The 21,305-nt window shown below is 57.7% G+C and overlaps 1 protein-coding gene across 1 annotated transcript in view; it reads right to left on the bottom strand.

The window, feature by feature from the left end:
* NCS1 (neuronal calcium sensor 1) overlaps positions 1-13,222 on the bottom strand; it is a 50,762-nt gene extending 37,540 nt beyond the window's left edge. The window contains exon 1 of the mRNA XM_047700058.1: positions 13,004-13,222. Within this exon, the coding sequence (XP_047556014.1) occupies positions 13,004-13,067 (64 nt within the window). The 5' untranslated portion in view covers positions 13,068-13,222. The remainder of the gene's footprint in view (positions 1-13,003) is intronic.
* Positions 13,223-21,305: the final 8,083 nt, after the last annotated feature.

The following is a 21,305-nucleotide window of genomic DNA, read 5'->3' as shown; positions in this document are numbered from 1 at the left end:
AGCCCTTAATAAGGTCACAAGTCCCAGAGCAAGGAAACTTCAGAACGCGAGTGGGGGAGGGGACCTGAGAGGCCCAGGGAAGGTGCAAGCCCCCCCAGACCGGGGAGCTAGAGGCAACACTGGTGGGGATACAGGGACCAAGTGGGGGCAGCACTGGGCATGGAAACTGGGCAGGCACGGGGTCAGCAGGACCCCGCCCCACCTCCACCGCCAGCACTCCTCCCTCCCCTTCCTGCCCAAGATGTGGCAAGGCCCCCACTGAGAGTGACCAGCCAGAGGCAGGCAGTGATACCTGCACCTGAGCCCCAAGAGGGTGGCCCAGCTCCCCACAGTGTCCCTAGGGGGCTGCTGAGTGGGTTCCGGAGCCCAAGGCACCCTGGGAGGCCAACAGCACTGCGGGCTCTGGCCCTTTAAGAACTGAGAACAGAGGGCGACTCTGATCTGGCCCCTGCATGGAAGTGATTTGTCCTGGTCCTTATCCTGGTCCTGGGCAGCAGGAGGACCCTAGCACTGGGGGTCCAAGCAGTAACCCGTCACAGAGAGGCATAGCCGCACACCATTCAGCCCTGCCAGAACCCACCGGAGGCCAGATGGAGGCTGTGACCCCTTGCCGGGACCTCCTTTGGTCAAGGTGGACACCCAACACCCCTAGGGTCCATGGGGCTTCACATGACTCACCTAGTTCCCAAGACTGGCCCCCAGCAGGGCTCCCTCCAGTGGGACACCACCCTACTGAGGGACAGCCGCTCCCTGGGGCTAATTTACTATTCCTCCTCCTTACCAGGTGTCTCCTCTCCATCCCAGCCAGTGCACCTTCCCTACGTCCTCAGAGTTGCCACTCCTAGATGCCTCCAGACCTGGAACATGCCGTTTCTTCTGCCTAAAACACTTTCAGCATCCCCCATAAATTACCCCCCCAAAAACCTCTTTGTGCCTTCTCAGCTCCAGGTAGAGTCATCAAATTTAGCACATTAAAGATACAGGATGCCCGATTAAATCTGGATTTCAGATCGATAATGAATAACTGTTTATTATGGCTTGCAACCCTACCCTCAGGTTTCAACCGAAACATCACCTCTTCCGGGAAGCCCTCCCAGATGTACCTCGGACCCGGTAGCCTCCTGCAGCATTGTGGCATGCCCTGTCTTGATGCTTATCCTAGCCTCCTATCCATCTCCCCACCAAACTGCAAATGCCAGGAAGGTCAGAAATCCATCCATCCAGAAATCCTGGCACTCACAGGACCTGGCATGAGGCAGCGGTTCCACAAAGACTCTCTGCATCTCGAAGTAAAGAGTGGAAAGGCGGCCCGGGGATACCCTTGGCCGAAGTCACCCCACACGGGCACCCGGGGCCTCCAGCCCTTCTCCCGCAGCCGGCTGGGCCTCCTTCTCACAACCACCCCCAGCTCCGCAGGGCCTGGGCCAAGGAAACACGCATCAAGGTAAGAGCGACTAGCAGGCTCCTCTCCTTTATTTCGAGGACTGCTATTAGTTTTAATTAAGATCATGTTCTGCTCAGGCCCAGCAAGGGCCTCATCACGGGCGGTCTGGAAATAATAATCACCCACCGGGGCCGTGTGGGCTGCTGAGCCCCGGACGGGGGGGCTGGACTCTGGGGGCCGGGGGCGGTGAGGAGGGGAAGGTGGGCAGAAGCCCGGGCAGCACGGGCTTTGAGCCCTGTCGAGCGCCTTGTCTGCCCAGCACACACACCATATACTTTTGAACAGAAGGGAAGCATTCGCTTTTTCCCCCACAGTGCCAAAAATAGCCCATCTCCTGCCTTTGAACAGGAATCTCTTGGTTCCTACAAAGAGACAGGAGCGGCGGGGAGGGGGGCCTGGAAGGAGGGGCCATGCTGGTTGGCTGGACCCCTCCTCGTGTCCCCAGCCACCGGGGAGGTGGGAAGGGCCCAGGCCCTTCCTTGCCGGGGCCCAGCCTCCCCGTGCCTGACTTCTCAGGACCGCCCCCCTAGACAAGGCAGGCCCCCCAGCCCGGGCCCAGGAGGTAGGAGGGGGACAGACGGGAACAGAAAGTGCAGGCCGGAGACGGATAAAGAGCTCTGCTCTCTTGTTAGTTTCTTCCTTTCCGTAGCTGCTCGTTGGTTCCAACAGCTACGTGCCAGGCTCTGTTCTACGAGCCGGGGGAACAGCGGTGACCCCCACAATGAGACAAGTCTGTCCTCAGGGTGCTCACAGCTGAATGAGAAGGGGACAAGCTGAACGTGTCCTTGCCACCTGGTCTGGGGAGGCCACTGGCCAGTTCCTGGGCATCTCCCTCGGAGAGGCCACAGAGATGCTGGCAGAAGCGGAGGCGGGGGGGGGGGGGGGTCAGGTGAAGAGCGCCTCCGAGCTGCCCCTCGCCCAGCGCATGGACTCTCATTCAACCTGGCAGCCAGCCTGCAGGAGGCTACCAGGGCTCAGAGGAGGGATGCAGGAGCTTGGGACCCACCAGTCCCTCTGGCAAATATTTTCACACTCATTCCGGCCACAATCTCGGTAGGCCAGTAGGTAGGTAGATTATCATTGCCTGCCCATTTTACAGGTGAAGTAAGGAGGCTAGGGGAAAGAACTTGGTCAAGCTCCCGGAGCTCAGAAGAGGAGCCGGGCTTCGCACCCAGGCCTGGCTGCTCCCTGAGCAGGAGCGCCTGACATGGCACCACAGATGAGCCATCTCCACTCGCCTCACCATCCCCTCTCCAGCTCCACGGAAGACAAAGCAGAGACGGTCAGGGTGGGAAGTGGCCCCAGGGCTGGGAGGTGGACAACGGGGGATCTGAACCCAGCTCCGCCTACCACCAAATCCAGAGCTTTCCTGGTTCCCACAGCAGCTTCTTAGTTGGGGGGGGGGGCACTTTCTGTCCCCAAAAGGCCAGAGCAGTGGGGGAGCCAGGGGAGGCTGGGGAGAGAGAGGGAGAGAGGGAGAGAGAGGGAGACCACTTCCTAGCTGAAAACCCAAGCCTAAAATAAAAAAAGTGGAGTGCTATTTCTGCTTTGGGTTAAACATTCCTCAAAGCCACATTCCTCCTGCCCTCCTCCTTCTCCCCTGCCAGGGAATCTGGAGCACGGTGGCCTGGACGCCCCATCAGCTTCCTGGTGCCGCCCCAGGAGACCAGGCGTGCCAGAGCCTGCAGCTGCCCTGCCCCGCTTCCCGGGCACCCCCAACACAGACTCACCAGGTGGGGAGCACTGCCCCCTGGGTGGCCCCATCAGGATACCCTCAAGCTAAGAAAAGGTGACACCCCATCACATAGACAGTGGGACATCAGAGAAACTGAGACCCTGAGGGGGCAGCTAAAAGCCATAGCAAGTGGGGCTGAAACCAGGACCCCAGACTCCAACCTGGAGATCCGTCCCCTCCCGCCCCACCCCATCTGATGGCAGGTCAGGAGCACAAGCATATCCCACCCTGGTCAGCAGAGGACCAAAACAAAGCAACACACACATAAACACTTTGGAAAGCCCAGAGCCTTCTACAGAGGTGTTCACAGTCCTGCCCTATTCGTGACTCTAGGTCGGGCACTGCACAAAAAAAAACAAATCCACTACACATGTCCCAACCTTCAAGGCGCTGCTACCAGGCCTCTGGGCCCTGAGGACCCCTCTGTTACTGTGTCCCTGAGGCTCGCACTGCACCTGTGGTCTCCCGCTTTGTCCAACAGACGTTTCTCGAGGCACCCTGGCCACGCCAGGCACTGGCAGGGCAGGAAGGCTGGGGGCGCTCCAGGCGTATACTGTTGGTCTCCAAGACCTTATCCTTGGGCTGCCTCCTGCTTCTCAGCCCCAGCCTGCGGGCTCCTCAGCAGCAGGGATGGTGCCAGCACTGGACAGTGGGACACACCGCCTCTGAGCTCCAAGGCTGGGAGGACCCTGTGAGGTTAGCACAGCACTGGACACCTCACGAGCATCGGAGCCTCCCCTGGGATGGGCAGAGGCTGAGAAAGCCTAAGAGGCCGGGGCAGGGCAGCCCCCTGTTGCCCCCTGGACTTCTCAAGACCATTGTCCTGCTGCCTTCCTGCAGGTCTCAGTCCTACCTACACCCAGAGGAAGCCAAGGCCGAGGCTGCCCCAAATCCCTTGCAGGAGGCAAAACATCTAGAACCACTAGGGCCACCTGTAAAGCTATGAAGCTGGAAGGATCCTACCCACTGTCCAACCTCACTTCCAGCCCAGGAATCTGGGACGCCCGGCCAGTATGTGATATCCAACAGCTGCTTGAGTGCCTCCAATGATGGGGTGCTCACTACCTTACTCAGCAGCTCTAAGGTTATAAGGTTCACAGAGATTGTAGGAGGCAGGCACACAGAGGGAAGGGCAATGTTTTGGCAGACAAAGATTTGAGCCTGAGCCCAGTGTGGCCACGGACTGTGTGGGAAGCCACGCGCATGTCTCTCAATCTGCTTGGGCCTCTTTTTCTTTGCCTGTAAAATGGGCACAGTAGTCGCTTCTCCCAGGGGTTGTGGCAAGACCAGAGGCTGGTGTATCTGTACTCAGCATGCGCGGCCCGGTATACTCCCTCGGTAAGTGGGGGCTGTCACTTTTGTTCCTCCTCCCCAGTTCTCCCACTGCCCCGGGACAGAAGGGCTCCCACAGAGGACCGCGGTGAGGGCGGAAGGGTGAGAAGCGGCAGCCAAGTCTCCTGGTCCCCGAGCAGGCAACTGCACCATCCTCTTCTGATTCAGGTCCCCGGCGCGTCTCTGCCTCCTCCCCCCACAGCGCACCCCCCACGAGTCCCAGCGCCCCCCCGCCCCCCGCCCCCCAGGCGCATCTGCGTTTACAACCTGCGCAGAGCTGCCCGCACACACACCAGCGCGCGCAGGCGCGGGCACAGACACGCCGGCTCGCCCACTCCCGACACACGCCGCGACCCCATCACTCACGCCCGGAGCCCGCCCCCACCAACCGGGGCTCGCACATGTGATCCGCGGCCCCCGCCCCACCACACACCCACACCAGGCACCCACTTGGCTCACGATCGCCCACACACCTCCGAGGCTGCTTCTCGGCGCCCCCCACGCCCCAGGACCCCGGCTCGGGCCAGGATCAAACGCCATTGGTGTCGCTCACCGGACAGGCGGCCTTGGGCCCACCCTGATCCCCCGTGAGCCTCAGTTTCTCATCCGTAAGCAAGGATCACCCACGATTCCCGGGAGGACTGGCGATCGGCGCGTGGAACCCTGAGCCGGGTCTGGCTGACATGAACATGCAGCAGGGCCGGCCTCTGATCCACGGTGTTGATTGCGGATTCGCCTTCATCACCGATGAGCCACCAAATTCCCGTCTCAGTGATCCCTAACCTCACCCACAACAGCCCCAATTCGCCGATGAGAAAACCGAGGCAGGAGAAACTAAGAACTGTACCTGCAGGTGAAACAGCTCGTGATCCCAGGTCAGCGGACACCAAAGCCTGGGCACGCTCGGTCCCTGGAGCCCCAGTGTAGCCACCCTACAGACTTCTCACCAGCTGGCAATCCGAACGCCGTACAGAAAGGGAAACTGAGTCCCAGGGGCACTGGGGACTCCACCGACACTGTCCAGGCTGTGATGGTTCTGGGACTAAAGCCCAGGCAGGTGTCTCTCTGGCCCTCCCAGGCCACCTCCAAGCAGGGACCTAAATTCCACCACTCAGTGAGCCAGGAGCCCAGTGCAGAATGATCCTGCCACGACCACCTGGGCCAAATACAGAGGCCACCAAGGGGGGGTGGCCAAGGACCCCTGTCCCCTGACACCAAGAGCTTAGCAGCCTCTTTCCTATGGGAGTCTTTACTGAGCACTTACTACTCGCCTGTCTGTCTGATGGGAAAAGCACTGTGGTCCATCCCCACCTCGCACACAGGACACCCAGGACTCAGAGGCGTAAGGGGCTGGGCAGAGTCACAGCCCAAAGACAGCAAGCTGTCCCACAAGCTCTCAACGCTCTGCAGTCCTGCCCTCGGCTGGGAATCTGACCCCAATTTCAAGTTACCTGGAAACTTGGCACATTAATTTATGACGTTCCGTGCCCTGGTAAACAGACCACACCCAGGACATGCAGAGTGTTACATCCAGTAAGAAGGATGCTCTTTTTAATTGATACTGGTTTTTTCCTTGCCTGAGAGGAAGAGATATTTAGGACAAGATGAACCAAATCAGAAAACAGCGAGACACCCCTGTCTCAACCCCAACAACCAACCCATCATGGCACAGTGGGGGACACCCCAACATTTAGAGGCAGTAGTCCTGGGCTTCTGCCTGGTATCTGCCTTATAACCTTGGGAGGAACACTTCATCTCTCCAGTACTTGGTTCTTCCATTTGTAAAATAAAGGCACCTCCTCTAGCTCAAAGGTCCTAGGATCCTATTTAATAGTAATCAAAGGAATGAACATTGAAAGAGTAGGGGTGCCTCAGTGGCTCAGTGGGTTAAAGCCTCTGCCTTCGGCTTAGGTCATGATCCCAGAGTTCTGGGATCGAGCCCTGCATCGGGCACTCTGCTCAGCAGGGAGCCTGCTTCCTTTCCTCTCTCTCTGCCTGCCTCTCTGACTAATTGTGATCTCTGTCTGTCAAATAAATAAAATCTTTAAAAAAAAAATAAAGAAACAAAGAATGAGCTACTCTCTTCTTCCTCACAAAATTAGCAGTAATCAAGAAAAGCAGTAAGACTCAGTGCTGGCAAGATTGCAGGGAAACAGGCACCCTCTCATCCACGTTTGCTGAGAATGGAAATGGGAACATACTTTTTGGAAAGCGATTTAACAATTTTTCTATCAAAAGCCTTTTAAGACGTCCCCAGGCTTTAACTCCCCAGTTTCATTTTGGGGAATGTACCTTTTTCTTTTTTTTTTTTTTTTAACAGAAACACAGTGAGAAAGGGAACACAATCAGGGGGAGTGGGAGACAGAGAAGCAGGCTTCCTGCTGAGCAGGGAGCCCAATGTGGGGCTGGAGCCCAATGTGGGACTCGATCCCAGGACCCTGGGATTAGGACCTTAGCCGAAGTCCAGACGCTTAATGACTGAACCACCCCGGTGCCCCTTAGGGAATGTACCTTCAAGAAGAGCTACATGCAAAAACTTATTGCAAAGATGTTCCTACAAAGATGAGTAGAAAAATGTTTGTCACAGCACTATTGATATTGGCAAAAAGAAGGAGGAAGAGAAGGAAGAGGAAAGGAAGGAAGGAACCTAACTGTCCAATGACAGGGGATTAAATAAAACATTGCATTCATACGATACACCATTAAAAAAATCACGCTTTTTATTTTTTTTTAATCATGCTTTAAACTTTTTTTTCTTTCTTTCTTTCTTTCTTTTTTTTTAAGTAGAATCCATGCCTGACATGGAGCCCAACCGAGGGCTCCAACCCACGACCCTGGGATCAAGACCTGAGCTGAGATCGAGAGTCAGACGCTTAACCGACTGAGCCACCCAGGCACCCCTTAAAAATCATGTTTTGAAAGAATAGTTCAGGATGTGAGCAAACATTCACAACTGTCAGGTTTAAAAAAGTTAGAAAGTAAGAAGTATAAAATCCCAAATGTATAAGGTAATGAAACCTACATACCGAGTTCCCCAGAATCTTCTTGCTAAACATACGCAGAATCTGTGGTCCTCCCCACGGACAACCAGTTCATCACCCTGACCACCCCCGGCCCTCATGAGCACCCTCTCCTCCAATCCATTCTTGGACTACAGATAAGAACACTCTCCACACCCACATCTAACTTTCTCCTTCCACAGCCCCCCACCCAACTCAGAAAATGGGCAGATCCCTTCCATGGCCTTCAGGGCCCTTGGTGCGGAGTGCTGTGAGCCGGGCCCAGCTCCAGCTGCATTCCCCTGCGCCCCACGATCTGCCCAGAGGGGCGGAGGTCTGGCCTTGGGAGGAGAGGAAGCAGGGTGGCCAGAAAATGGGCTTTCCCCTCATACCGCCAGCATCTCTGGGGTGGGGCGGTATAAGGCTGGAGATGGAAGGAGACAGAACAGGTGTGAGGAGAAGGCAATGTTCTGTGACTCCCCCCAAGTTCCTGCCCCACCTCTGGCCTCTCTGTGTCTCTTAGCACAAAGGGGCAGGCCGCAGACCCACTCGGCGCTCCCTGCTCTAGGAGACAGAGGATCCTAGGAGCAAAGTCACCAGAAGTCTAAAGAGTCCCCACCCCCCCAGAACCAGGAACCATACTAAACCCTTCACACACTCCCGAAGCCAACTGTGGGGGTCTGGGCTGCCCGTCTTCCACAGGAGGGAAGTAAAGATCTGTGACAAGGGCTTTGCCCAAGGAAAGAGCCAGAACCCCAGCCCCTCTGGCCCCGGAGGCCTACTTTCCTCCCTGAGACCCTGCTGCCAAACCACCCCTCTTCCCTTTCCGGCCCAGAGTCTGGACCTTCAAGCATCCTCCCAATCGGATCCCCGGAGTCACATGGGAAGCTGCTGTCGACGAATGAGCCGGTGCTCAGAGAGGGTAAGTCACTTGCCCAAGGTCACAGAGCCTGACTGAGAGCCCAGCCCCCTTCTCCAGGATACTGAGTTCTTTCCTAAGAGCAGACGTGGATGTTTCCTGCCCAGATGCACCCCTCGCCCCCCACCCGCAGCATAACACCCCTAACATCAATTCCTCTTGCTGCTTTCTCTTACCTCCAGTGGAGAGAGGGAGCGGGCCTCCCTGGTCTCACCCCCTTGTGCCCAGGATACATAGGATTACAGAAGCCGCCTTCCTCCCTCTGGGCCTTCCCTCTTCTGGGTGGCTTATTCCTTGCCTGGCTGTGGGGCCCTTCACAGCCCGACTCATTTGTCCCCAGATGGGTATCAGCTACAGCTTCCCCCCAAGGCCATGTCTTGCCCCCTTTGGCTAAGCAGCCCCGGGGGGAGGGGAGTGATCATCGGAGAATATTCCTTCTCTTACAGGAAGGGACCCTCGTGTGACCCTTCCCAAGCCAGAGAGTCACAAGAGCCCAACGGGTGACACTCAGCATCCCTTAACCCCAGACTCCTGATGGCAAACGGGGGGTCGCCTTCTCAGCTCTGCGGGGGCAGAAGCATTAGGGGCCGGCTGCCTGGACCTCCCCTCTGGCTGTGTCTCCCCTCCACAAGCTGCTGCGCCCCGGTCACCCTTTTGGGCTTTAGGAATAAGGCTGCAGAGATTCAAGGTTGGCAAGCAAGGTCAAGGCAGAGCCTGGGCTGACCAAGAGCGACAAGAAGCAGGCGACCTCCTCCGAGTCCTGGTCGGAGGGGTCCCTGAAGAGTGCCAGGAGCCCCAGGGGGAGAGGCTAAGGAAGGGAGGTAGGGTGGTGGTATCTGCTAGTTGAGGCTGCCCGGCTGGAGCCCAGAGGCCTGAAAACCAACGCAGCTCAGACCACAGCAGACGGCTCGAGCCCCGTAAGCTTGGTTTCTGGGACCATCTGGCTGGTTTCCCTCTGAAGGCAAGAGTTACATCCCTCTCCTTCCCTTTTCAGTGTCTGCGCCCAACCCCGAGTGAGCGTTTGATGAACGGCAGGTGAGGGCAGACCAGGTAACACAAGAACCTGCTAGGATTCAGGCGCACCAAGTTTCCCACTTTCTCTGCCTCCTGTGGGCCAGGCACAAAGTCCGGGGCTGTGGGAAGATTCCTGTGCAGAGAGACGAGCTTTGATGGCAAGATGTGTTTACGATCAATTCAAGATGAAGCTGAGTCGTGTAGTCCAAGTGACACGAGTGACAACTGTTCACATGCACCCTTACGTCCTTGACAAGTGTTTGTCGCGCCTTAAGGAGGATCCTTTGCGAAAGGCTACATATTGGGCTATAAGGAAATTACCCTGCAGATGCCTTACTTCTCCTGGGAGCCAAGTACCATGAGCATACCCATGTCGCAGATGACGAAACCGAGGGTCACTTCGGGGAGGGGCTGGCCTGTCCCACAGCCTGGGCACACAGGGTTGATAACAGCCTCACCACAAGTTGGAAGACACTGGGCCAGGCATCTGAGAAACTGCACTGCCAGCCACACGGACTCCTGCTCTCCGAGTAATGGCTGGACTGCCCCCACCCCGTAGTCTCGAACCCCCTGCTGCTCCTGGATGTGAGCTGTGCCAGGAAGGGTGAGGATGGCACGATGGGACACGACGATGTACAAAATCTTATCTGCAGAAGAGGAAAAAACATCTCCTCTGCAGTGTTCAGCCTGAAAGACAGGAGGTTTTCACTAGGCTTCGACCAGATGTGTCTGAGACCTTCTCCTGCGCCCCCGCGCACGCACGCACAGACGCAAACACACACCACTGGGACAGTCTTTCCCACAGAGCTGGAGAGGGGCGGCAGCCAGCAATGACCCAGGTGTGAACATCTGGACTCCCCTCCGGGCGCTGCCACCAGCTGTGCTTTCCCGAGGTGGCCTAGGACCCCAGGAACCAGTGTGGGTCTTCGGATGGGGCTCCTGGGAACCAGGATCTGCATGACAAACACCTGCAAGGACGCAAGGCCCTGGACCCAGCCCAGACCTGAGGCCTGAGGCCTGAGAAATCTGAGCGCAAAGCCGGCCATGCACTTGAAACTTAACAAGCTCTCCTGGAGACGACGACGGCCCCTGCTGAGTGCTCCTCTCTTGACACAGAACCCCCGGAACACAGAGCAGATGGCCCCAGGCCCCATCAGAGGAAGCCCATCTGGGGGCCTTAGGACAAGCTGGAGGCTTTCTCTGCTTTTCCTGCTGGGAGACTTTCCATCAGCAAAGATCTGTGGACCTACTAAGTGCCAGCAGAGCCAAGCAGCAGCAAGGGAGACAGACGATGAACCCCCTGCTGCCTCCCCCGGCCCATACCTAATAAGGGTTCTATGGAGGAAAGTACTCAGCTAACTCTCTGATCAAAACTGTTCCAGATCTCCAAAGGCCTTTAAAAATAGCCCAGGCTGGCTCAGCATCGCCAGACCCCTTCCTACCAAAGCCCTGTTGACTCACCTTCTCCCAAGGCTGACAGATGTGCCGGGGGGTGGGGGGGCGTGGGGGGGCAAAAATGACCGCCCCCCACCCCTTCCCATTTAGAATCAGACAGGGACCCACAGAAGAAAAGCCTCTTCTAACTTCTCTGCCTGAGTTCTGAGCTCTTTCGAGGGGCATAACTTTGGAAACGAACCGGAGTTTGAGTCCTGACACTCGCCTGGTGATCTCGGGCTGTGGATCTCGGGCACACGACTTCACCCCTGAGTGTTAGTTTCCTTGTCTGCAAATGCAGTTGGTAGCAGTGTCCACCATGTGTAAGGTGAGTCTATGAGCTGATGATGCAGAGCTTGGCATGGGACATGCTCAGGAAGCGGGCAACCTGGCTTCATGCGTGGGGACACCCTGTGCAACCCAAGCCCACCCCTCCTGTCAAAGCCCGTGGCGCCCTCTGCCTCCCCGGGCCCAGAAGCCTGGGAAGTCCCACCTGCAGCCAGCCTGCGGACAGCTACGGCCCACATTGGGACAGAGCCCAAGGGAAGACCCAGCTAATCTCATAGAACGGCAGCCAAACTGGGCCACCTTCTGCCTCCCCCACCTTGTCCTCCTCCCCCACCTCCCAGGAAAGAGGGTAAGAGCAGGAAGGACCAAGTCCCAGTCCTTGGAGCTTCTGCGCTTGAGGGAGCAGCTACAGGGATGTGAGCTCCTTGCTGGAGAATGCCACTGGAGAAGGACCAGTACCTCCTAGCAGATTAGCGCCCACTCAGGAAAGCCCCCTTTGTTCTAAGCACATGGGGGCGAGGGGCAGGGAGCCGAAGCATGGGCTTGGCCAGACCTGCAAACGTGCCCAGAAGACCGATGGGGGGGGGGGGAGGGGGGACAGAGGTTGTGCAATGCACCACCAGAAGCTGCCTCCCAGGCTTCCATCCACGCAGGAGGCTGGCAGTCCATCTCCTTCCTGGGGGAAGAGTGCAGAGGGGCTGGATCCCTGTGGCGGCCAGGTATGGGGCCTGAACTCCAACCCACACCCAGGGCGGGTGCCCCCGTCCAAGTCAGACACTCAGGGAGGAGCCCTTCCAGACCATGCAGCTGTCCTCCTCCCCGTACCCCCGCAAAATAACAGCATGTGGTCAGGACCCGGTGCCGTGAACTCCTGGCAAGCTGGGGTGTCCCCCTCAGAAGGTGCAGGGAAGGGAGAAGTCCTTCATAGAGAAACCAGAGATGCTAGGGTACAGGACAGTTGTGAAGTTGGGCCAAGTGGAAAGACACACTTGGCCAGCTCTGGAGAAGTCCAAAATGCGCAGACCCTCCTCTTAGGGGGTCCCCCCGACGGTGATCTGTTGAGATGGCCCAGATTACCCCCCACTCTCCCCACCCCCCCCATCAACGCATTTCCCAGTGTGGCAGATAGAGCTAGAAAAGGGGAGGTGAGATCAGAGCCACGGGAGAATCCGCCCTGTAAATCTGCAGCCCACAGGGCGCCCAGGACCCCGCGCCGCCGCCGCCTCGAGCTCTGTGGCAAATCTCGCCCCCCTCCCACCCCAACGCACACAATCCGGGCCAGGGAGGGGGCGACAGGCCAACCTCGCAGCAGCAGCAGCAGCGGCAACAGCAGCGGCATCGTGATGCATGAATCACCCACCCCGCTGCGCTCGCGCCAGTCTGCTCCGCACAGCCCCAGCCACCGCGCCACCCGGAGCCCCCTCCCCGACCACCGCCCCTCGCCCCGGCACACCCCGGCACACCCCGGCTCTTTCGGACAGCTCTGCAGAGAAGGGGCCGCGGGGGTGGGGGTAGGGGGCTGGGGCCGGTCCTCCCGGCCCGGGGGTGGCCCCGCGCGCGCCGACAGGCGGCACGCGTCCCGGGCGTGGGGGTGGGGAGGGGTGCCCTAGAACAATAGGGCCAGGTGTGGGGCCGGGGGCGCGGCCGGGGGGCCACGGAGGGGCCCGCGCGGAGGCAGGGCGGGGACTGGCCGAGGGAGGGGTGCGGCGGGCGCGCCCCCGAGGAGGGACGCGGGGTCCTGGGGGTGGGGGTGGGGGGCCCGGGCGTGGGGGAGGGGCGCGAGGGGGCGGAGGCAGCGCCGCGGAGCGCGGGGCGGGGGTCCCGGCGCGCGCACTCACAGTAGGTCTTCCTGGTCAGCTCCTCCACAACTTCGGGCTTCAACTTGCTGTTGGATTTCCCCATCCTCGGCGGCCACGGCCCCCCGCCCCCGGCCGGACCCCGTCGGGGCGCCCAGCGGGAGCGGCTCGGCAGGCGCGGGGCCGGGGCGGGCGGCGGGCGGGGCGCGCGGAGGGCCGGCGGGCCGGAGCCGAGCCGGAGCCGGAGCCGGGCCGGGGCCGCGCCTTTGTCTCCGCCGGGCCCGCGCGGCCCGGGCGCGGGGCTCCGGGGCGCGGCGCTGCGCGACTGGCGGCGCCTCGGCCCCCCTGGGCGCGGCGCGGGGCCGGGGGCGCGGGGCGGCCGCTCGCAGGCCCGGGCCGTCCGGCCGCCGCCCTCTCCGGGCGCCGCGGCGCGGAGCTGCGCTGGGCTGGGCGCCGACGCGGCCGCGGGGTGGCCGCGGTCGTCCCTGGTTACTGGGCTCCGCGGCACATGCTCGCTGCTGCGCTCCCTCTCGCCGCCGCCCCTGCGCTCCCCGCCTCCCGCCTCCCGCTCGCACCGGCGCGCCAGGGGTGGACCCGGAGCCGCCACTCAGCGCCCGGCGCCACCTCCCGCCCCGCACCCGCCCGGCCGGGCCTGCGCTCCGCCGCACGGCCGCCTCGCGGGCACCGAGCCGGCCGGCGGAGGGGCAACCCCCGGCCTCGCCCGGGCCCGCGGCGGGAGGGGGCGATCACCCCCCCCACACCCCCGCCCGGCCCCCCGCGGCGCCGCCGGGCGGGGGAGGGCCCGGAAGATCTGACGTGAATGGGGCCAAGTCTCTGCGCGGCGAGACTCATTCATTCGACGCGGATTTGTGGGGCGCTGGGGACCCGCGGGTGAATGGGACAGGCGCGGTCCCGGGTGGGGGGGGGTAGGGGGATCACTGCGCGGCAGGATGTCACATGTCTGCTGGGGGATACCTACCGCGGCGTGGGGAGAAGGTGACCTCCAAGCCCGGGGAGGGAGGGGGGTGGTTGGAACCGTGTTCCAGGCCACGAAAACCTGCAGGAGCAGAGGCCCGAACCCGAGGGAGAACTCCTCTCAGAGCACAGGGCCGCAGGCGCGGGCTGGGTATGATCTGAAACCCAAGAGAAGGGCCAGGGCCAGTGGGGACCGGCCTGCCCCTGTCCCCAAGGAGCTGGGCCTCTGGGCTTTAAGTACAGGGGTGACCGGGGTAGATGGGCTTTCTCTGCTTCTTTGGTCTCCATGCGGGAGCGGGGTGGGGGGTGCTTCCTGCGGAGGGGCCCTCCGGGCGGGTGTCCACCTGGATGAACAGAGGCAAGAGAGAGTCCGCATGGCCTCCCCTGGCCGTCAGCATCTACAATGTCCTTATGCTGGGACTTCTCTTGTCCCAAAAAGCTTTAGCTTTTTCTCCTTCGCAGCCACCACAGACTAAAAGTCTGTTTTGTAGGTTGTGTTTATTTCCTGCATGTCCCCTCCCCTGCAGGGTGAACCCCCTGAGAGCAGAGTTCTTGTCTTTCTTGTAGTTGTATCTCTAACATCTAGAAGGCACCTGACTTGCAGTGGTCACTCAGCAAACCTCCCTGATGAGAAAGAGGGGGCTGGGGGCCTCGGGGTGGACGGAGCACGGGAGGAAGAGGCAAGGATGGGGTGGTGGACAGGGTTTCTTTTTCTCCCCACTTCAGCACAGTCTTCAGACTTCAAGGGGCCTGGGGTACCCAGAGGAACTAGGAGGGCCTCTCAAACCCCAGAGAGCCCCCTCCTGCCTCCAAACATGGCCCATTCCCGATTCCCCTCCCTACACCACCTGGCCTGGGGGGAGCCCCAGGCCCTAGGAAGCCTTCGGATGAACATATCCTTGCCAGCCATTCATCAGGGAATATAGTGGGGAATGATCTGGAGAAGGGGGAGCACTGCCCCGGAGCCCCGCGGCCCTTATGTGGCCTTGTAGGGGCACAGCAAGGTGGGGCTTGGAGAGCCAGGGAGAGGTGGGAGGTAAGTCAGACTCCACATCTCTTGGTATTTAACTGGATCCCTTGGCTGCAGCTCCCAGCCCTGATTCTCGGCAGAAATGGGCAGAATCAGGGCCCAAAGGAGGGTGCTGCATGGTCAGCCAGGGTCCTGGTGACTGGGTCCGGCGAGGCAGGCGAGGACACGGAGAGAACTGGTTAGACGCAGTTATAGTTTGAAAATAGAGACCGTGGGGTAGCCTAATGGACTGGATGGGGGTGTGGGACAAAGAAGGAAGTCAAAGGCAATGCCAAGGATTTTGACCTGAGCAACTGTTAGAATGGATGTCCATCAGTCGAGTGGGGAGTGGACAGGTTTGGAGGTGGCAAGAGCAGGAGTCCAGCTCCTGCTGGACCGTGTTGGACGAGGTGCCCAAGAAACAGGGGATTCGGACGCCTCGAGTTCAGGGTCACAGAGGCTGCGAGGATCCCCTGCGGAGTCATCCTCGTAGAGACGGAATGGAAAGCCACATGGCAGGATAAGGTCACTAAGGAGGGAAGGTGGACAGGGAGAGCATGGACGACTGAACCCTCAGGGACAGGGATCGGTCAAGAGCAGCTCCCTGATGGTTATAAACCAGAGTGTATAAAGTACTTGAACCAGTTACATACACCTGCGAAGAGCAGCTGAAGGTTCTCCCTGCAGGGCTTCCATCATTTGTTACCAGTATTGGTGGGATTACAAGTCCCTTTACTTTCCGCCTTCATTTGCCTTTTTCCTTGCATTAAAAAAGAATGGGATGTGATTCACATAACATGAAATCCACCATCCCAGACTGTGCAGTTCCGTGGTTTCAGGATATTGGCTGGGTTGTGACACCGTCATCACTACCGATTCCACAAATTCACCTGTATTTTATACAGACTGTTTTCTGCCGCTAACGCGTTGCTTTTGAATAAGACAAACATTCAATCAAGTCATCTCTCTCATCTGCGGTAGCCCAGGGAAGGTGCCTTCCTGAATCACCTGCCCGAGCGTAGCGATGACCCAGATGCCCGGGGCCCCATCTAGAAGGGGCAGATCTGAATGAGGTGGGGGCGTTGCCTGGGAATCGGCATCTTAACCCAGCCTCTGGACCTTCCCCTGCCTTTCAGCAGAGAGTCCCTTGTCTTAGTTCATAAGCTCGCCTGGGACAGTGACCCCAGAAGCTTGCTCAGTAGTTCTTCCAGAAAGCCCTTGGGGAACAAAAATGATGGACCTGTGGTAGGCAGAGTCTGGATTAAATACTCCCTATGCCCCTGCATCCTGGGCATCGGTACCTCCCCGGCTAGATCAGCAGCTCCGGCCCAGTCTCGTAATTCCAGGTCTTCTGTGCGCGTATCCAGTGTGCTACGGGGTGTGGTCATTCGGGTGTCCCTTAAACTCATCAGGCCAGAAACATCATTTATCACCACCCCCCAAGAATCTTCTCTTCTTGGGCAAATGGCTTCTCCTATACTCTGGCTCCAGCCAAAAATCTGAGACGCCCCTGCTCTCCCCAGAGACCCCACTCTGTACATCCATCCTCTGCACCTAGGCCATTGGCCTTTGCTCCCTGAACAGACCGCAAGGTTGAACACTTTCCTCTGTCCCTCAGCCTGAGCCAGGTGAATCCAGCCACCGCCCTCTCCCAAAGCCATTTTCTCTCCTGACTCCCCTCTAGCTCCCTCTCATGGGGCTTCCTCCTCCAGGACTGGTCTCTCTTCCCCTCCTACGATAGTGCCCTCCTACACCTGCCGTACCCCGCACAGGGACCCCTCCCACACCAAGGCCATTGAACACGTGCATTGTGGCCAGGCCAAAGGAGATGCTGAAGTTTTGCCCAAAACAAAAGAAGGAAAAAATACCTCGTTGATATTTTTAATAGTTGAATGCCATATTGAACTGGTAATGTTAGGGATAGAAAGTTTTCATATCTTAACTTTTAAGTGTCTACTAAAACTTGAAAAATGCACCTGCGGCTCGCGCGATATTTCTGTGGGCAGCACATCAACATCGCTTCCTCGGAACTTCCTTGGCTCGCTCAGGCGAGCTCAGGTCCCCCTGGGGTGCAGCTTCCCATAAGCACCTGGTCCATGGTTTGTGACACTTTATATGATAAGGAGGCGTGTCTAGGGAAGTCCCTTCCTTTCCAGGGGCCTGGGGGGAATCAGGGGACAAATGAAGGATGCCCAGGACAGAGTCAGCTGCTGGGGGCAGGGCGTGCTGAAATTTGGCCCAGTGGAGGGGGCACAGGGGAAGAGGAGGGATCCCACTGAGCCCCCATCAGGGAGCGTGACACGCCCCCCCCCCCCCCCCAGTCCTGGTCAGTCCTGTCCCTCATGCACCAGATGGCTTTTGGTAGATCACATCTCATAAACTAATCTGATCTTCTCATGGCGGGAGGGCAGACTTGCAAAAATGCTTTCCACGAGCACAGGACAAAGTGAATATCTTTAACATTTCAAGAACTTTCTAAGTCAATAAGAAAAAGATGAGCTCTCTCTCTTTTTTTTAAGATTTTATTTATTTATTTGAGAGAGAGTGATGGAGAATGAATGAGGGAGGAGGAGAGGGAGAGGGAAAAGCCGACTCCCCGCTGAGTAGGGAGCCCGATTCGGGAGCTCATTTCCGGGCTTGGTCCAGGGACTCCGGGATCATGACCTGAGCCGAAGGCAGACGCTTAACCAACTGAGACATCAGGTGCCCCAAAGATGAGTTCTTAATAGAAGGTTGGGGAAGGAACCCAAGCAAGCAACACAAGAATAAATGCAAGTAGCCAGTCCTCAGGAAAGCTGTCCCTTACAAGCCATCAAAGAAGACAAATTGGCAAAAAGAAAAAAAGGGAATAATCATACCCAGTGTTGGCATAGGAGCAAGACAATGGGCATCCGGACGCTGCCAAGCAGGGTGCAAGTTGGTACATCCTTTCTAAAGAACACTTTGGCAATAAATACCCATATTCCCGGACTCAGCAGTTCCACTTCTAGGAAATTATCCTAAGCCAACGATTAGAGATCTATACAAATGTTAAACCTCAAAGATGTTACTGCAGCAACATTTAAAATAATGACAATAAAAAACGGAAGTGGTCTATATATCCCAAACGAGCGATTCCCCTGTTGTACTGTGGGATCCTGTATGACATTAAATTATAACGTAGCTGGAAACCTATTCACAAGGTATAGATCTGTTTGCAGCGCAAAACACACAGAAAAGTTTCAAAAAACCCTGTAAGAGGATCCCAACTGTGGGGGGAAAAGAATCTATGCACATAATTGGGTATTTTCATTGAGTCATTTTTTAATCATATTTTTCTCCAAATTATTTTTTAAGATTTTATTTGTTTATTTGAGAGAGAGTGGAAGTGAGAGAGATCACAGAGGGAGAGGGAGAAGCAGGCTCCCTCCTGAGCAGAGAGGCCGATGCGGGGCTCGATTCCAGGACCCTGAGATCATGACCGGAGCCAAAGGCAGGAGCTTAACCGACTGAGCCACCCAGGCGCCCATATTTTTCTCCAAAACTAAAAAAAGATTGTCAAATGTACATAAGTCTGTGCCTCCTGAAGAAAAACCAGTTTCTGATTTATACATCCATGGGAAGAAGCATTCCCCTCTACGACGCTTGTTGGGAGTAGGCCATACTGTGAACCACTCTGTCCACAAAGTCGAGTTGTATATGAGCATTGTAAAGGCTCTGAGAAGTCCTGCAGTGAAGGAATCTATTTTATTTAAGTAAGCATTTTCCACACTTACTTGGCTGGTACCTTTTTTTTTTTTTCTTAACTCCCATTAGCATTTAAAGAACTGGAATCCTATAGAATAAAGAAGCTTGAGGAACCCCCTGTTTTATCAGTCAACCCCCCTGGGAGAAATGATGGGGAGAGCATTCCCTCAAGGTAAGTGAGACAACACTGAACCCTGATGAGGGTTAAGCAGATGGAAGGGCCGGCCTGGGCAGCGTGCCTCCCTGTGTTCTCTCAGGGAGAATCCTCTGGTCGTTCCCACTCATCTTGCTCGTCTGAGTGACTACTCACTCAGGGCAAATGGTGTGTGGAGAGGACCAGGAGCTGGTCGTCCACTCATGCTAGAGCTGCCCACCATGGCATGTCCTCCCTGGGCCCTCTGGCCAGCCCTGTGTTTTAGGAACCCGTGGACGTGGCCAGTCACTTCCTCCCTGTCGAGGGAAGCCCACGGGATGCTGGTTGACACAGCCCCAAAGTCACCTGCATTTACTGGTTGTGTGGCCTTGGGTGACTTATTTAAATTCCTTAAGCCTTAGTTTTCCTATCTGGTAAATGGGCGCATAAAGATGCCACCTCCCCACAAGGTTGTTATAAGAATCAAGTGAAGTGGGCACCTGGGTGGCTCAGTGGGTTAAGCCTCTTCCTTCAGCTCAGGTCACGATCTCAGGGTCCTGGGATCGAGCCCCGCATCAAGCTCCTAGCTCAGCAGGGAGCCTGCTTCCCCCCACCCCCGCTCTCTCTGCCTGCTTGTGATCTCTCTGTCAAATAAATTAATAAAATCTTAAAAAAAAAAAAAAAGAATCAAGCGAGGTGATGTGTGTAAAATACTTCATGCCACTCAGTATAGATTGGCTACTGTTATTGATGAATAATAATATTGTATTTTAAGAATAGTTAAGTTGTTATTGACAAAGGAAAAGGCAATCATTTAATGAAGCCATCTGTGGGAAGGGCCCTAAACCAACAGTCCGAGTGCCGGTCCTGCCTGTGGGATCCGGGGTCTTTCTGAGCCTCAAATTCCTCATTTGTAAGTGGGAACCACAGTGTCCTGAGGGGCACCTGCTGCCTTGCGGGGCCATCTGTGGGCTTGAAGCGGGTTCCTTGGGTCACAGGAGCATGGAACAGCTGAGCGAGCACCTTTGTGAATGAGAAACAGGTGCAAAGCCCAGCTGGCCTCTCTCCTTGGTTCTCTCCGGTGCCCTGGAACTGAGAATGGGGTCCCTTCCCTCCTGGGGTGCCTGGCCATCCTGCCACGGACAGGCAGACTGTTGGGGTCTACTCAGGCTTTGCTGGCGAGCTTGGGGACAGGTGCCTTTTCTGAACCTCACCTTCCAAGCATTGAAGCCTTCAGGGAGGGTCTCGAGTGAGGCCCTTCCCACACGCCTCCCGCTGTCCCAGCATGGAGTGATATATGAGGACAGAAGACAAGCCAGGGCCCCAGAGAGATGCCCCTGGAAGGGAACCTCCCGGCTTCGGGGTTGCCCGCAACAGGGACCAAAGCTGCTCATGGCAGCAGAGCTGGCAATGTGTGTAGGTACAGGAGTGCTCAGGGCCCTGGGGAGCAGCTGGAGAGGTTGCCGAGCAAAACCAGGACCCACGAATCTCCAGGATATGGGATCTATAGGCAACGCCAAGGAAACGGGGTGTCCGGGGGGCTGGCAGCTCCTGCCATTTCCTCCCACTCTGTAGTCCTGTGTTCAGAATTCAGTCCTGCGAGAGACTGTGGGCGGTGTTGGGGTCTTGGGACCACACTGGACGTGGGGTGGGAAACTCCTCCAGTGGGAGAAGGGCAGTCCCCCCCACCAAGATAAACTGAGCACTTTTCCTAAAAGAATGGGGAGTGAATGTTGGGGTCGGGGGTAGATCCAGTAAACGCCCAGGCAGCTGGTCTGCAGACAGCTTCCTGGAGGCCTCCTACCCGCCAGCCTGACCGCTGAGTCACAAACCCCAATTCTGGGAGAGAGGATCTGATTGGCCCAGGTGAGTCAGGTCCAATCAGTCCTGGCCAACCAGGGTCAGGTCACATAGTTTATGGCTCCAGAGGCCTGCCCTCAGGAAAGGGGAGCTGGACTGACCCCCTAAATATTACCAGCCACAGAACTCGAGAATCCTCAAAGCTGGGAGCCACAACTTTGAAGACCACTCGGCCCAGTGTGCCCATCTTACAGATGGGAGATCGGAGGATGCTGTGTCCTGTGGCTTCTGCCAGGTGCAGGGTAGAGCTCCCAAGAGCCAGCGGGCTCCCCCAGGTCAAGCTCATACACACGCTCAGAGCCGGGGTGGGGAGGAGGAGCAGCTTTTCTGGAGGTTCCAGGCCAGGAGTCCATGAATGCCCTCGTGCCAGGGAGCTACCCCCGACCTGGCCTGTCCCTGGCTCATCAGCGAGATGCCTATTGGTTTCTGAGCCCCTGATGGCCTCTGCGATCCGGCCCAGCTCTCCCAGGGCCCTGGGTCCCCTATGCCAGTGATCTCTGAGCCACGCATGGGCCCAAGGAAGGTCGAACCACGTGCATCTCGTTGCTGCTGCCTGCCCAGAGCCCAGCCTGGAGAGGAAGCTCAGACCACACTGGTGAATGGCTGGGCCGTGACTCCTCAGCCCCTCTCCTCCTGCTTGG

This window comes from Lutra lutra, chromosome 13, assembly GCF_902655055.1.
Source record: "Lutra lutra chromosome 13, mLutLut1.2, whole genome shotgun sequence".
Classification (NCBI taxonomy): domain Eukaryota; kingdom Metazoa; phylum Chordata; class Mammalia; order Carnivora; family Mustelidae; genus Lutra; species Lutra lutra.
This window is presented reverse-complemented; position numbering and strand designations above follow the sequence as displayed.